Below are 16,029 nucleotides of genomic sequence, written 5' to 3'. Positions count from 1 at the left end.
ACCAAGCAAGAGATAAGAGAGTACAAAATGTAAAATGAATAATTTTGATTACGTTAAATTGAAAAGTTTTTGTACAAGCAAAACAAATGCAACCAAAATTAGAAAGGAAGCAGCAAATTGGGGAAAAAATCTTTATAACAAAAACCTCTGAAGAACTAAGTTAATTGTACAAAACATCCATTCCTCAATTGATAAATGGGCAAGGGACATGAATAGGCAAATTTCAGATAAAGAAATCAAACCTATCAATAAACACATAAAAGTGTTCTAAATCTCTCATAATTAGAGAAATGCAAATCAAAACAACTCTGAGGTACCACCTTACACCTAGCAGATTGGCCAATATGACAGTAAAGGAAAATAATAAATATTGGAGGGGATTGCTGGTGGAGTTGTGAACTGATCTAATCATTCTGAAAGACAATCTGGAATTATGCCTGGCATGTTCTTGATGAAACTATGTTGGCTCTTTAGAATCATTACTTTCCTTTCTAAATGTTCATTAGTTACCTTTTTAAGGATCTGTTCTAGGATTTTCTTATGAATCAAACAACCATAGTTTGAAAACTTGTCACTTCCCTTGTTACAATTTGGATCATTTGCCTTTCTCCAATTTTGTAATACTGCTCCTATTTTTCACAGTTTTTCTGTTACTGACAATGACTAAGCATTACAACTGCTGGTTCTTTCAATATCCAAGGATATAGTTCATCTGAGCCAAGTGACTTGAATTCATCTAAGTCAACTAGTTGCTTTCATCTTGCCAATCTTGGGTACTAATTCCTTGATAACTCATTTTTGTTCCTTAATTTCCAGTGGGAAAACTCAGTCCTTACTTATGTATGTGGGTGAATAATGATGGTAAATGGGTGGGTATCTGGACTCCCCCCTTGTTAGCTTCCAATGGGCCAGATCAGCTAGTCACTCACCCACACCCCAGGGAAGACCTATGAGGGAATAAACTCAAAAAGGTTCCCAACTGGCAAAGCTATAGTGGGGATGTTGAAGGGAGGAGTTGGGGATCAGTTATGATCACCCCCAATAGTTTAGATCCCACCCTCAGAGCCAGCATTATGGGGACAAGCCTTCCCACTCCTAAGTTCTAGTGGCTTTGCCCTTCAGGATGGTGTTTGGTATTTGTCTTCCCCTCAGCCACAAGATCAGCCTTCCTTCCCTCCAAGTAACAGCCCCAAAGGACCACTAATAAACTAATAAAGATTTATTATAAGGATGAGGGAATTCAGGATAACAGGGTGAGGGATGTTTGAGGATTTATGAGGAAGGAGGGTACAGGGATAACTTCTCTATCCACTATGAACCCCACAACAAGATAGCCATTCTGGTTTTTTCTGTAGCTTTGACTCAGAAGCCGACTCTCCCTCCCCTCACAATATCCTATCCTTCACATTATCTAACAAACGGGGAATAACTGTCAGGAAGGGGTATAAAAAGAATCAAGGGAGGGTCCCCCAAGTGCCTGCTCCCTCTGTAGTCCGGGCACTAACTCCAATTATGGCTCTTTTAGTTTCTTCTTCGTTGGCAATCACGTCAGTAGAAAGGTTTTGCTGTTGAAATCTCTAGGCTGCCCCTGAATTTCGGGTTCAGAAGAGCTAAATTCCTGTCCAGAACCTCCCAGCCACCCACAACCATCCACCCCAAGCCCACCCGAGATTTGAATGTCCTCTCAGGAGTCCTTGGCAGTTTGCTGTTGGCCGTTTAGAATCTTCAGAATTTTCACCAAAGTCCTCCCTCCTTTACTGGTCCCTCCCAAATAGAAGTCTCTCAGTTGGCTTCCATTCCCTTCCAAGATGAGAGCTTGATTTACCCCAATTCCACACTTACACTTAGAAACCGGAAGTAGCAACATTCATTTTTTTTTTTAAACCCTTAACTTCTGTGTATTGACTTATAGGTGGAAGAGTGGTAAGGGTAGGCAATGGGGGTCAAGTGACTTGCCCAGGGTCACACAGCTGGGAAGTATCTGAGGCCGGCTTTGAACCTAGGACCTCCCGTCTCTAGGCCTGACTCTCAATCCACTGAGCTACCCAGCTGCCCCCAGCAACATTCATTCTTAGCTGTGCACACGTTCCATTTGTCTCTTCATGCATTTGCCCTTGTTGGCCCCAGCCCCAGCCCCTGGCTGGCCCTCGCTCTTTTCATCATCTACTTTTTGCATACCCTTTCCTAATCTTTCCAATAGTTAGCATCCTCTTTCCCCATCCTCCTTAATAGCTTGTATTTTTAAACACATACATATGTGTTTGTATATGTGTGTAAACCTATCTGGAGGGTAAATAGTAAGCAGGTCCAATAAGTGTTTCTTGAAATAAATTGAATTGAAATCCTGTTTGAAGATTATTGAAGTCATTATCAATGTCAGTATTAACAGACGTAATGAGGCTATGAGTTAACCATGATAGGGAATCTCTTACATGAGCCGAGCAGAATAAGACCACTTGTTCAAATGGGAGCTAGTTCTCTGACCCTTTTCTGCCTTTATGCACTTAAAAAAACTATCCAGATTTCCAGAGGCAGGACCCGACTCATTCATTCTGCAAAGGGGTAACTTTCAGTTTCTCAACACCTCTTATTTCAATGTCACTGTCCATTCAGTAATTAACTTGTTTCAGGGTCATCTGCCAGTAACTGGGAGTTTCTTAGTTGGGTACATTTACACATACTTGATATTATTTTGGCAATTCAAGGGAGTTTCTTCTGATGTCATAATAATTCTCTCATATCAAAAAGCCCCTGGTTGATCAGCTTTTCTTTTGACAAACCTATTTAATTTTTTGGTGAGCTTCATGAAATAAAGAGGGATCGGCCTAGCCACCCCAACTGATATTCTCTTAGCTTTTCTTGGTTATCCTTGCCTTTAGCTTTAAACCATAGTTAATTAGTCTTGGTATATGGATGGTCTATGGTATGGCTTCCAAAGAGTGAAATAAGAAGTATATATGTAGGCCTTTGGTGGTGGTCTTTGTTTGCTGAATATGATTAATTATCACATAGACTGTTCTTTATAGTCTCCAGAGCTTTGGCTGTGGTGAAAGCCAAAAATTTTTCCTTTCCTTCACTACAGGATATTAATGGCCCCAACTGGTAGAACTATTCTAAGTTGCAGACAGCTTGATTTATCTAAGCTCTTTCTGTTCAGAAATGGTTGATAATTCTTTACTGCAAAAAAAAAAAAAAATGTTCACTGTTTCTTTTTCTGAATCAACTTAATAACCAATTGAACAGTACCTGTAAGGTGTGATAGCTACAGCTTATAGGACAACCCCCAGAGATAGAATTTGTGTCTTGAAGTGATAGGGGACAGAAGTCCTGTCTTTTCACCCAGGTGCCAGACAGAAGTTTTTCAAGGCAGATTCCTTTAGAGGTACAGGGAGTTTTTCTTTGTTACAGTTGAGTAAAATGAAGCATGCTAATGGGAAGTGAGTTTCCCAGGATCTTCTTTGGTGACACATCTTGGACTCCAGCCCGGTGTCTGATTTTTAGGCTAGCATCATGAGAGTGTGGATAGGAGGGGCCCTTAAGGAGGATGCTGAAATGCAGCTTTTTTTGTGTAAATATCTGTTTAGATAAGTAGTTCTTCTGTACTTTTTAATGATACACTATTTTTACAAATGTCAGAAATTGATTGGAGTACTGGCAAAGCCAACCTGATTTTACCAGGGCACCTGACTTAACACCATCTGCAGCCCAGACTTGAACAGACTGTGGTAGTGCCACATTATTTTATGATTCATTGCATTTTGTAATGTTTACCAGCTTTACCAAGGATTCACTAAGATAGTGCAGTATTTGGATGTCAACTGCTGCTTGTACCCAGAGATCAAAGGCTGGTAATAGCTATTGCTAAACCACTGACCAAGTTCCAAATGATAAAGGTGAATATTTTATTTATATGAACTAGATATACTTATTGTCTTTCCTTTTTGAAGTTAGCTATAAATTTTCCTGGGCATAAAACTGTCCCAGAAGATCATCATGTCTGTTAGTAGTTTGCTTCTTTGTTGCATTCACAGATTTGTTTTAGCTTTAGCCCTCATATACAAGCCAGCTGAGTGTCTCTACATCTTTGCCTTGGGCATATCTCATTGTTCAAACAGTGCCTTTCCACATCCTGAATGAATCATTCCATCATAATTTTAACACTGTTCACCTTTCCCAGAAATTGACCTTTCACTGATTCAAACCTCATACTGACAGTAATTTATATTTGTTCATTTTTGTTGTTGTTCTGGATTCATCCTTCTTCCCTAATGTTAAGTATCTCTTAGCTGTACTCTAGATTGTATAAAGGTTTTTAATGTGTTTCTGATTTCTTAATAGATGCTTCTCTCTAAGGTTTATTCACTTATTCAACAAACTTTTTGTTAAGTTCCTCCTCCTATGCCCAGAGCACTGTACCAGGCACATTCTTAGGGAGGTACAAAGTTTAAATACATACATGCCTGCCTTCATGGAGCTCACAAAGAATGAAACACCAATACAGATGCTCTTAGTTCTCAGAAAAGGGCAAACAAATGTGATATAATAAGACTGTGGAGAAAGATATTGCTAACAAGGATTGTCATTCATTAAAGATTTCTTGGAGGAAGAGGAGGTAGTATTTTTTTTGGGCTTTAATAAAGGATCAGTAGCAATTCAGACAAAGTTCTGGAAAGAAGATAATTCAGTGTATAAGTGGAAAATTTTGTACCTTTGAACTATGTTCCCCAGAATTCCTTTAGTATTTCCCAAAATTCCTTTTAATCTCTACACCACATTTTGTGGTCACGTTTTGTATATAGTTGGCTATAACTCCGCCTCTCACTCTTTCCCTCCCCCCCACTGGTGTGGCTGGGTTAGCATTCTTTCTACTCTAGCCTTTTATTTTAGTTAATATTATTAATAAATCTTGTTAAATATAATATTTGGAGATATTGTATATTAATTTTGAAGCTTACGTTAGGCATAGGGCACAGAGTAGAATACAGATCAGAAATTAATATAATAAGGTGAGTAGGATAGGAAGGTATCATGATGATAGTAGTAGATCATAAATACTTTGAATTAATATATAGGTATGTTTATTTGCTCAGATACTTACTAACTTTGTGACTCTGGTCAAGTCACTTAACCTTACTTGCTTCAATTCAGTAAAATGATCTGGGGAACAAAATGGCAGACCACTGGTATCTCTGGCAAGAAAATCCCAAATAGGTTCACGAAGAGTCTGACTAAAGAATCATGACAAAAACGACTGAACATCAAAAACGTTTATATGTCTTATATATATATATATATATTTTTTTAATAATTCATGTTTCAGTTCTGCTTTAAAGTTTATAATGCACTTTTATAACCCTGTGCAAATAGGTAATATGAATATTATTATGCCCATTTTATGGATCCTGAGACTCATAGGCCAGAAATGACTTAGTCATGTAGCTAGCCAAACTAGGACTAGTATTTGAACCCAAGACTTCTGACTCTTAAGACCAGTGCTCTTTTCTCTAGACTGTGGTGCCTCTCTTAAATACATTACATATGTATTTCATCACCACCTGAGATATTAATATTTTCTTTTTATCATACAGTCTGGTTTTAATTGGGTAATATTCTAATTGGGTAAAAATATGTTTGGAAATATCAATCTTAAGCAGGTTTATTGAATAACCCAGGATTCTTCTGAGCCCAGAGGAAGACTTCATTGTGAATCTTAATTATTGGTTTTAAACTGAATTAGAATTTGGCTGATAGTAGGTCATTTGTAAATTAGTGGAATTTGTGCATTGATGACTAGACAGCTTGTCATCGTAGGCCACAAAAAGTAGCAACTGTTTTTAAGGTTTGGCCAGACTTCAGATTCTCCATTCTTTCCATCCCATGTTATATGGAATTCACACGATGCCATTTAATTACTTCAGTCCTCGTAAAGGAAAAAGGATCTTTACCAAGATTCCAGAGATACTAATGGTTGTGAATTTTTATTCATAGGATTTTCTATCTGTTGAAATTTTTATTATCAGCCCCAAACCTTATTTTCAAGTCTTATTATTAACAAGCCAAACTACTTAGACTATTTGGCAAGTGATTTCTCTTTTATTTCTGTGAGAGAATTTTTTTTTTAATTTTAGAAGAGTCTAGACCAGTGGTTTCATTGACATATAGTATTCCGCCTACAGAAACCTCCATGACCAAGAAAGATCATTAGCTGCCTTGATAGTTCCTTGGGTCCCCAAGAGGTTACATGATTTGCCCGGGGATGTATAGCCATTAATAGAGATGAACTTGACTCTTTGTCCACTATTGTATACTGCTTCTTCTTGTTAATTGAGCACTTTTCTTTTTTAAAACCTTTACCTTCTGTCTCAGAGTCAGTAGTTTGTTATCGGTTCCAAGATAGAAGCAGCAGGCAATGGGGGTCATGTGACTTGCCCAGGATCACACAGTTAGGAAGTGACTAAGGCCAGATTTGAACTCAGGACCTTTTGTCTATAGGCCTGACTCTCAATCTACTGAGCTACCTGGCTGCCCCTGCTTTTCTTTTTAACAAGATTTTAGTTTATTTGGTATATCCGGGGTTGATTTTTGGAGTTTAGCTTTTGTATGTTTACCAGTTGCATCTTAGCCGTAGAGCAAAATGTGGATCCTCTCATAGGCAGTATATTGTATGTTAAGAAATAGAGCACAGACCTGGGAATTTAGATCTGTTTTGACCTCTGCCTTTTTTTCAGTTGTTGTTGCTGAAAGAGTCCATTAACTTACCTATCTGCCACTATTAACTTTAGCAGTATAACTATTAGAAAAATATATGGACTTAACACTGAAATATATGAAATTATTGAGTCATTCTCAAGTGCCCAAAACTTCTTGAAAGACAAAGCCGTAGAATAATATTAACACAAACATTTTGTTTTTATTTTGTTTACATATTTGTATCCTGTTTCCCCAACCTGGAGTCATCCTTTGGGAGAGAAAAAATTTTTTTAGCAGTAGAAGAGAAAAAATTTCAGCAAAACCATATCAGAAAAAGAAACCTGAAATTACATGCAATGGTCCACATGCTAGGAGTTCTATTACAAAGAGGAGCAGAGGAGAGAGAGAGAGAGAGGATGTGTGTGTGTGTGTGTGTGTGTTTTCCCAAATCTTTTCTTTGGGGCCAGTCTTGCCCTTTATAATTTTGCAGGATTCAGTTTTGATTGTTTTATGGCTGTCTTTTGTGTTTCTGTAGTTTTGGTCATTATGTGTATGGTTTCCCTGGCTCTGCTTACTTCACCTTGCTACATTTCTTATAAGTTTTTCCATGCTCATGTTTATGTGTTTGCTGTTTCTTATAGTATAATAACATTCCATTACATTTGTGTAGCACAATTTTGTTTAACCTTTCCACAGTTGGTGGACATCTACTTTGTTTCTAGGTCTTTACTGTTACAAAGTGTTGTTATAAATATTTTGAGCCTTTTTTTCACTGACCACCTTGATATAAATGTCTGGCAATTGAATCCCTCTGTGTCTGAGGATATGAACATTTCAGACACTTTGTTTGAATAATTTCAAATTGCTTGAACCTAGGACTGATTCTTGATCACTATTGTATGCTACTTCTCCTTGTCTTATTGAGTGCTTTTCTTTTTAATAAGATTTTAATTTATTTGGAATATCCAAAATTTTGGAGTGGCTGTTCAGGAATTGTTTTGCTTCTGGGGAGAAACAAATTTTCTTATGTACCAGGAGACAGAAAAGATGATGTAGAGAGATCTTGGGTGAAAGATAGTTTGTTCATGATAAAGCTGATATTCTAAAAGGAGAAAAGAGCTGTGGAGGGAGGAGCAAAGGTGAATAGGAATGAGAGTGAGATGAGAGATAACAAGAAAGAATGATTGCTGCCTTGGCAGGTGATAGCTCTACATTTTATGGATCAGGGAGGCAAATGGTGGGAGTTGGACAGCCATGGTTGAGAGGGACCCATTGAACAAGGTTGTGTGATGACTGAGGATGCTTCTGAGGTGAAGTGCATGATGTGACCTTGGCTTTAGGTGCTCAGGGGCCAGGTTTGGAGGCAATTAGGCACCTTGCTAGTGATCAGATACTTAAAGTGCCACATTTGTTGCCTCATCCAAAGATAGTGGGCAAAGAATGTCACAGTGAAAAGAGCTCTGGCTCTGGAATCAAAGAACCCAGGTTCAGATTCTGCCTCTAATGCTTATTATTAGTATGCGGCCTTTAGCCAATCTCTTTTCCTTTCAGGGCCTCAGTTTATTTATAAAATAATGAGGATGGGCTAAATGACCTCTAAAGTCTCTTCAGTTCTAGCTCTTTGATCCTTTCTTTGTTCTCTATACTACTTCAAATCTCTTCAGCTCCTGTAGATTTAATTACCTCAATTAATTTAAGTTAATTTATATCTCTATGCTAATGACTCAAAAAAGCCTTTCCTGCCCTAACTTCTCTATTGAATTCCAGTCTCACATCTTTAACTGCCTTTCATAAATCTAATGGATGATGGTGAGATCAATAAAATTGGATGCAAGAAAATCATTGAATTAATAAACAAATAGGAGGAGGTTTTATGAAAAAAAAGTCAACAAAATAAACCATTGGTTAACAGATATTTTTTTTTTAAACCCTTACCTTCCGTCTTGGAGTCAATACTGTATATTGGCTCCAAGGCAGAAGAGTGGTAAGGGTAGGCAATAGGGGTCAAGTGACTTGCCCAGGGTCACACAGCTGGGAAGTGTCTGAGGCCAAATTTGAACCTAGGACCTCCCGTCTCTAGGTCTGGCTTTCAATCCACTGAGCTACCCAGTTTCCCCCAGTTAACAGATTTTTTAAAAAAGAGAGAATAAAATCAAATCACTAGCATTAAAGATGAAAATGGTGACTATACCATTAATGAAAATAAAATTAAAACAATTATTAGGAGTTATTTTGCTCAATTACATGCCAACAAATTTAACAATGTAAGTGAAATTCAACTGGATGTCCTATAGATTTCTTAAACTCAGTATGTCCAAAATAGAGCTCATTATCTTTCCCCCTAAACTCCCCACCTCCCTTCTACCTTCCTTATTATTGTAGAGGGCACCATCATCCTTCTAGTCTCTCAGGCTTGCAACCTAGCTGTTGCATCCTGGATTCCTCATTATCTCTCATACTTCATATCCAAGCTATTGCCAAGACCTGTTGATTTTAACTTTGCAACATCTCTTGAATAGCTCTCTTTCTCTCCTCTGATTCAGTCACTACTCTAGTGCAGACTATTTGTCATCTCCTCATATTTGGACTATTGTAATAGTCTACTGGTAGATGTACTTGCCTCAAGTTTCTCTCAACTCTGATCCATCCTTCATTCAGCTGGCAAAGTGATTTTCCTAAAATCCATGTCTGATCATATCATCCTCCTCCTCAGTAAAGTCCAGTGGCTCCCTGTTGCTACCAGAATCAAATACAAAATTCACTGTTTGGTTTTCAAAGCCCTTCATAATCAACCTTCCTCTCCCTCTCATGGCTACAAACCCTTTCCAATTTTCTTATGCCTTTCTTCCTACCACATACTCTTCAAAACAGTGACACTGACCTTCTTGCTGTTCCACAAACAAGGTACTACATCTATGGCTTCAGACATTTTATCTGGCCGTCCCTCAATAATCTCCCTTTCCATCTCAGCCCTCTGGCTTCCTTCAAATCGCAGTTAAAATCCAATCTTCTATAGGAAGCCTTTCCTAATTCTTTCTGAATTCTAATACCTTCCCTTTTTTATTTATTTTCTATTTATCCTGTATAGTTTGTTTGTACGTGTGCATTTGTTTATTGTCTCTCCCATTATTTTTTGTTGCGAAGCACAGGTCTGACTTGAGGGCAGAGACTGTCTTTTGCCTCGTTATCCCCTTACTAGTGCTTAGCACAGTGCCTGGCACACAGTAGACACTTAATTTGTTTGTGTTTATTGACTGCCTCTTCCCAGTCTCTTGAGTGTCCTTACAGCATAGATTCTCTAATGCTTCTGTTCCCTGAGCCTCATAATACCTAATTTTTCTAATCCCTCTTTCAGCATAATCAAGCTTTCTATTTCCTCTGACTTTCTGAGGTTTAGAATCTCTGATAATTTTGAGCCACGTTAGAAGTAGCAGACTATCCTGGTGATAATCAATTATCTAAATGTTCTGATTGATATAACTTCCATGTTCCTTTGGTATATCAATTCAGAAATGCAAATAGGTAAAAACTATCTTTTAATTAGTTCTGTATAAGATCTAATTTCACTAAATAAAGTGACTTGTTCACAACTTACAAAATTTCAAGTTTTAAGGTAAATTGGAATGTTTTTCAGAATTTTTATTTCTGATGTGTTGAAAGTCACAGCTCCTGAGAACCTTATACACAGAGATGGATACACTCTGGCACAATCAATTGTAATGGGCTTCTCCACTAGCAGCAATGCAGTGATCCAAAACATTTCTGAGGGACTTATGAGAAACAACAATATCCACATCCAGAGAAAGAACTGTGGGAGCAGAAACACAGAAGAAAAACAACTGCTTGACCTCATGAGTTGATGGGGATATGATTAGGGACGTAGACTCTAAACCAGGGGTCAGCAACCTTTTTGGCTGTGAGAGCCATAAACACCACATTTTTTAAAATGTAATTTCATGAGAGCCGTACAGTGCTCACAGTTCGTGCTCCTGTAACAGCGCCTGAAAAAAATTGACTTTATGGCTCCTGCAGAAAGAGCCATATCTGGCCCTCAAAAGAGCCAGATATGGCTCAAGAGCCATACGTTGCCGACCCCTGATCTAAATGATCACCCCAGTGCAAATATCAGTAATATGGAAATAGGTCTTGATCAATGACACATGTAAAACCCAGTGGAATTGCACATTGACTATGAGAGGGGCTTGGGAGGAGGGGAGGAAAAGAATATGAATCATGTAAATGTGGAAGTTTTTCATAATTAATCAATAAAATAAAAATAAAAATTTAAAAGTCACAGCTCCTACACTATTTGTTCATGGGGAAAAGAGTAATAGTAATAATAAACTCTCATTTCTGCTCCTATTTCCCTAGTGATTTAGGGTTTGATGAAGTGCTTTCCTTGAAAAAAAAAAATCCTTTTTGTAGATGGCAATGTTATTTCCCATCATAGAGCACTTTAAAGTCTGCAAAATGCATCCTTCACACAAAAACCTTATGAGATAAGTAACACAAGTAATATTATCTTCCATTTTACAAGTGAGGAAACTGAGGCTTTGAGAGGGTAAAATGATTTGTACAGAATCATACCAATTACTAAACATCAGAGGCAGGATTTGACCCTAGTTCTCCTGACTCTTGTTCTAATTCTCTATCCATTACATCATGGTATAGTGGCAGAGAGTAAGAAATGAGCTTGTACTCAGAAATATGTATGAGATTGTTCCCTGTTGTTTTCTTTATTTTTAATTTTTAAATAATTCCTACTTTCCATCTTAGAATCAGTACCAAGTATTGGTTTCCAAGGCAGAAGAGTGGTAAGGGCTAAGTAAGTTAAGTGACTTACCTAGGGTCACACAGCTAGAAAGTGTCTGAGGTCAGCTTGGAACCTCCTTTCTTTAGGCCTGGCTCTCAATACACGTAGCCAGCTAGCTGTCCCCTAGCATAAATATTATTAACCATATTTTATGTATGAGGAGACCACATCTCAGGAAAACTCAGTATTATGACTATGGTGGTAGTAAGTGGGTGAACCAAGATTGGAACTTTTTCCTTCTGATTCTAAATCCAGCATTGTTTTCACTACATTAAATTCTTTTGTGTTTTAGAAATTAATTGCTCCTTTAGTTTAAAATAGTTCTTTGCAATACATTCTGAAAGGCCCTGCTGAGAAGGATGCATTCTAGCAAGAAGCTGCAGGGATTGTTTGTGGAATCCTCTTCATTTTGCATCAGATGTAGTTCAAGATAACCTTTTAAGGCAACATTTATTAGAAAATATTTTAGAAAATTTAAATGTGAGTGGGTCTTCATTTGGTTCTTAATGGCAAAGGAAAATGTGACAAATGATGAGTGGGAGATTTTATATCTATCCATATGAAAAAATGGCATGTAGGAACCTATATGTATGTTATAGTGGTGAACTAGGATTTTTTATTATTATTATTATTATGCTGTTTGGGCATTAGCCATATGAGATCATAGAAATAAGAGATGGAAAAGACCTACTGTATTAGGTCATGTAGTCCATCCCCCTCTGCCAAAGCTGGATTGTTCCCTACAGTATATTTTCCAGGGCTCTGTCCAGTTTTTTAAGTGACTCAACTGATGGAGCTTCCACCAGCGTTGGGTTCCCTAATGGTACAAATGTGTTGTTTTCTGAGATTGCTAGCTTTTGTCAGTGATTTATTCTTTTGTCTGATGATGAGCAATGTAAGAGAATGCTTAAGTTCCAATTCACATAAAAGTCTACTCTTGAGATTGTATAAGCCATATTTTTCAGCATTGTTTTAGGAAAGTTAATTATATGCCATTTATAAAAGACCAAGCTTCCACACATTTAAATACTGTCATTCTTCCTTTGGCCATGAGGCAGACCCCAACTTGTACGCTATTTTCTGTGTTAATGATACATTTACAGTAAATGAGAGTTAGAGCCAAATGGGAGCAGTTATTTCTGTGAAGTAATTGCATACTGTTTTTTTACCTTAAAAACACAAATATTGTTGTTAATGACCATAGTAACAAAATATTTGGAAAGTATCTGTAGAGATATTGATCCATTGGGAGAAAGTAGATGTAGTACTAGATATCCCTATTTACTAATTCAAATTCTTCAGTTCCTTTTTGTTGATTCGACAAACGATTTGTAGCTTTTCCTAAAGATGTGAATTATCAGTGGTCTCTCATTGATATTTCTTTTAAAATGTGCCCTTCTTTTGGTGTCAGGTTGAATGAATTTAGAAATCGCTTTCAAATTCTGGAAATGTTTATCTACTTGAAGTAACAGTTAACAACATGATTAAGCTCAATGGAATTGCAATAAAATTTTGCCCTCGTTAGTTTATCAAAATATCTGAAAGCCATGGCATGAAGTCAGAAAAACTACAGGAAGATTTAAGTTTCTTGATGAGGTCATACTGGCCAGTCCTATCTTTTTCTTTATGCTATCTAACTTCTTTGGCAATTAATTATTGTGATTTTAAATATCTTTAGGGCAGATTTACTCCATATATCAGTAAGCCTCACTGTTTTTAAAACTCAGTTTTTTTCTTTAGTCAGTACTACTGTTTAATATTTGTCCTTAACTGAACAGGTTTTACTGTATGCTACGTTATGATTTCATCTCCTTTCCAATGTCAGCCAAGATAGATTTAGTTCTTTTCATCTGTTTTTAGTCCCACCAACCCTTGGATCATTTCTGTTGCTTTCTCTACACTTCTCCACCCCAGTTTGTCAGTAGTGGGTGTGGCATTGTCTGGAATTGAAGAATAAAATTTTCCAGGTGCTGTCTCACAGCATTTTTTCCCATGAGGCCCCATGAGCTTCCAGTCTATGGTATATCTTTGTTCTTTGAACATACATCAGCTGTAGTGTTTCCTACTGTTTGGTAGATGTTTGTTTTTTACTTTATCATGTGGCCAGTTCACTTCAACAAATGTTTATTAATTAAGCTCCTACTTTGTGTATGGCACTGTGCTGGGTGCTTTGAATACTAGGACAAAAGTATCTGCCCTTAAGGGACTTGGATTCCACTGGAAGGTTCAATATGTTCAACAGTTATGTAAATACAGGGTAATTTGAGAAAAGAGATTACATAATAACTTGGAAGCAATCTGTGAGGGCTTCTTGGAGAAGGTACCAACTGAACTGAACCTCCACAATGAGAAAGTAATACATATCAGGTATGGTGGGCAATCTGTGTAAATGTATGGATAGGAGAGATTTCTTCTCCTTTTACTACCTGTGATTATAAATAGCTGTTTAAGGAGCAGCTGGGTGCCTCAGTAGATTGAGAGCCAGGCCCAGAGATGGGAGGTCCTGGGTTCAGATCTGGCCTTCCTAGCTGTATGACTGTGGGCAAGTCACTTAACCCAGTGGCCTAGCCTTTACCATTCTTCTGCCTTAGAACAATACCCAGTATTGGTTCTAAGATGGAAGGTAAAGATTTTTTTTTAAATAGCTGTTTGAAAAACACTATTTTGTTTTTTGATAGATCTTGAAGAAACTGAAAAGCATTGCTCTAGACACTGAGACAGAACTAGAGAGACAAGATGAAGTCCTTGATGGCCTAACATCCTCAGTGGATCGTGCAACCCTGACTATCGACAAGCAGAATCGCAGAATGAAGAAACTAATGTAGAACCTCAGGGAGCCAGCTGATGGTTTGGTGGTAATATGAACTCTCAGGAGGGAGAAGTGACTTTATTTTTAGGAGAAGCAATTATCTTTATATAAGTCGTGCTCTAATTGTTTCTGTAGTCTTCATTTCTAGAGAAGACACCATGGAATAATTTCCAGGATTGAATGCATGTTTGGAAATCCTCTCCCAGCAACAAAAAAAGGCAAAAACTTTAATTATAATGGAGTGATTTAAGTCAGATATCTGCTGCTAAGAATCCTAACAGACAGTGTGTGTCAGGGATATTAATGACTTTCACTAAAGAGATTTCCATGCACTGAATGAAAAGTTGTAGATTTATTTTGGAGGGGGAACTTTGCAGTTAAAAAAATGAACTTTTTTCTCATCTGAAAGCCTATGTGCATATAGACTGTGTGCATAGAGCCATGATGTGTTTATGTGGTGCATTGTTTGTTTTTCTGGAATGGGAATTGGATCCCTGGCTTTGACGTTAACTAGGTAAGTGACTTTGGGCAAGTCACATGGTCCCTGTAAGTTAAGAGGAAAAACTACCAGTAAGAAAGTTGGGCTATCTCTGTGATCTCTCCAGGCAGCCATTCTATTTCTTTTGTGAAATAGAAAGGGAGTACAGAGGATATGTTCTTGCTTCTGGATAATGTTATTGAAACTCTGGAGAAGCCATAAGTGTGATGTTTAATACAAAATGCCAAAATTGAAAGGTCCATTTTAAACTATTTGGTATAGTTTCTAAGTAGTTCATATATCAGTTTCTTAGAGTTTCCCCTTTTAGATGTTGGTGCAACAAACAAAATTGACACTTGTTCTTCTTGAATTATTGCAGCCCCTTCTACTCAGCATTAAAGATGAGAGTGCATTTTTGAAAGTTGATGGTATTTTCATCAAAAGAAGAAAATTAAAGTTGTCCAGAAAGAAGCCAACCTCCATTTTTTAGAATAGGCATATCCTATATAAATAAAACCTATTGCTTGGTTGCATATTAAATGCTGAATATTTTTCTTAAAAGCTTTCAAATGAGCTTCCTTCCCAGCCTTGAAAACCTAGTGCTTCTTGCAGTGCCTATACCTTGGAGTCATCATTCCCTTTGGGACTTTAAAACACCACAGAGGCTGCTTGGGCATTAATCACATGTATTCCCCATTAGATGTGGAAATTAATTTACTCCATTTCTCTCTTTGATATAGAGTAGGATTATAAAATCGTGCCAGCAGACTGTTCTATTTTTCTTTTTAATTTTACTGCAGTTTTCTAGCTGAGAACACCTCCAGGATATCTTATAAACACCTTAAATTTTCATTTACTGCCTAGTTCTTTAGCCAAAATTTTTTAAAAAGGGCAGCTAGTTATGTAGTATATTTTAAAAACTCATGTTGGTCTTTACTTTTACTGCCTTATTTCTAGCCAGAATTGAAAGAAAACTGCTACATGTAGTGTACTTTTCAAAACCTATATTGATTTTGGGGGGTTTGATTTATGTGTTTCAGTTAGTAGACCAGAAGTTAACACTTTCTCCTCCTGGTAGGAATTACTTGTAGAAGAAAACTACTTGTGGTCTACAGTGCCATTCTGGAGATTAGAGTCAGGATGGGGGTGCAAAGCATAATGAAAAGTAGATTTGTTTCTGGACATCATTCCTTCACAGTTACCTTTTTGTCTTCTCATCATCTATACCACTAATGATTT

At 37.3% G+C, this 16,029-nt stretch overlaps 1 protein-coding gene across 1 annotated transcript in view; it reads left to right on the top strand.

Annotated features, from left to right (window-relative positions):
- Positions 1-14,649, top strand: part of SNAP47 (synaptosome associated protein 47) — a 72,076-nt gene extending 57,427 nt beyond the window's left edge. Inside the window, exon 5 of the mRNA XM_044681593.1 lies at positions 14,182-14,649. Within this exon, the coding sequence (XP_044537528.1) occupies positions 14,182-14,328 (147 nt within the window). The 3' untranslated portion in view covers positions 14,329-14,649. The remainder of the gene's footprint in view (positions 1-14,181) is intronic.
- Positions 14,650-16,029: the final 1,380 nt, after the last annotated feature.

This window comes from Gracilinanus agilis, chromosome 1 (assembly GCF_016433145.1).
Source record: "Gracilinanus agilis isolate LMUSP501 chromosome 1, AgileGrace, whole genome shotgun sequence".
Lineage (NCBI taxonomy): Eukaryota > Metazoa > Chordata > Mammalia > Didelphimorphia > Didelphidae > Gracilinanus > Gracilinanus agilis.
This window is presented reverse-complemented; position numbering and strand designations above follow the sequence as displayed.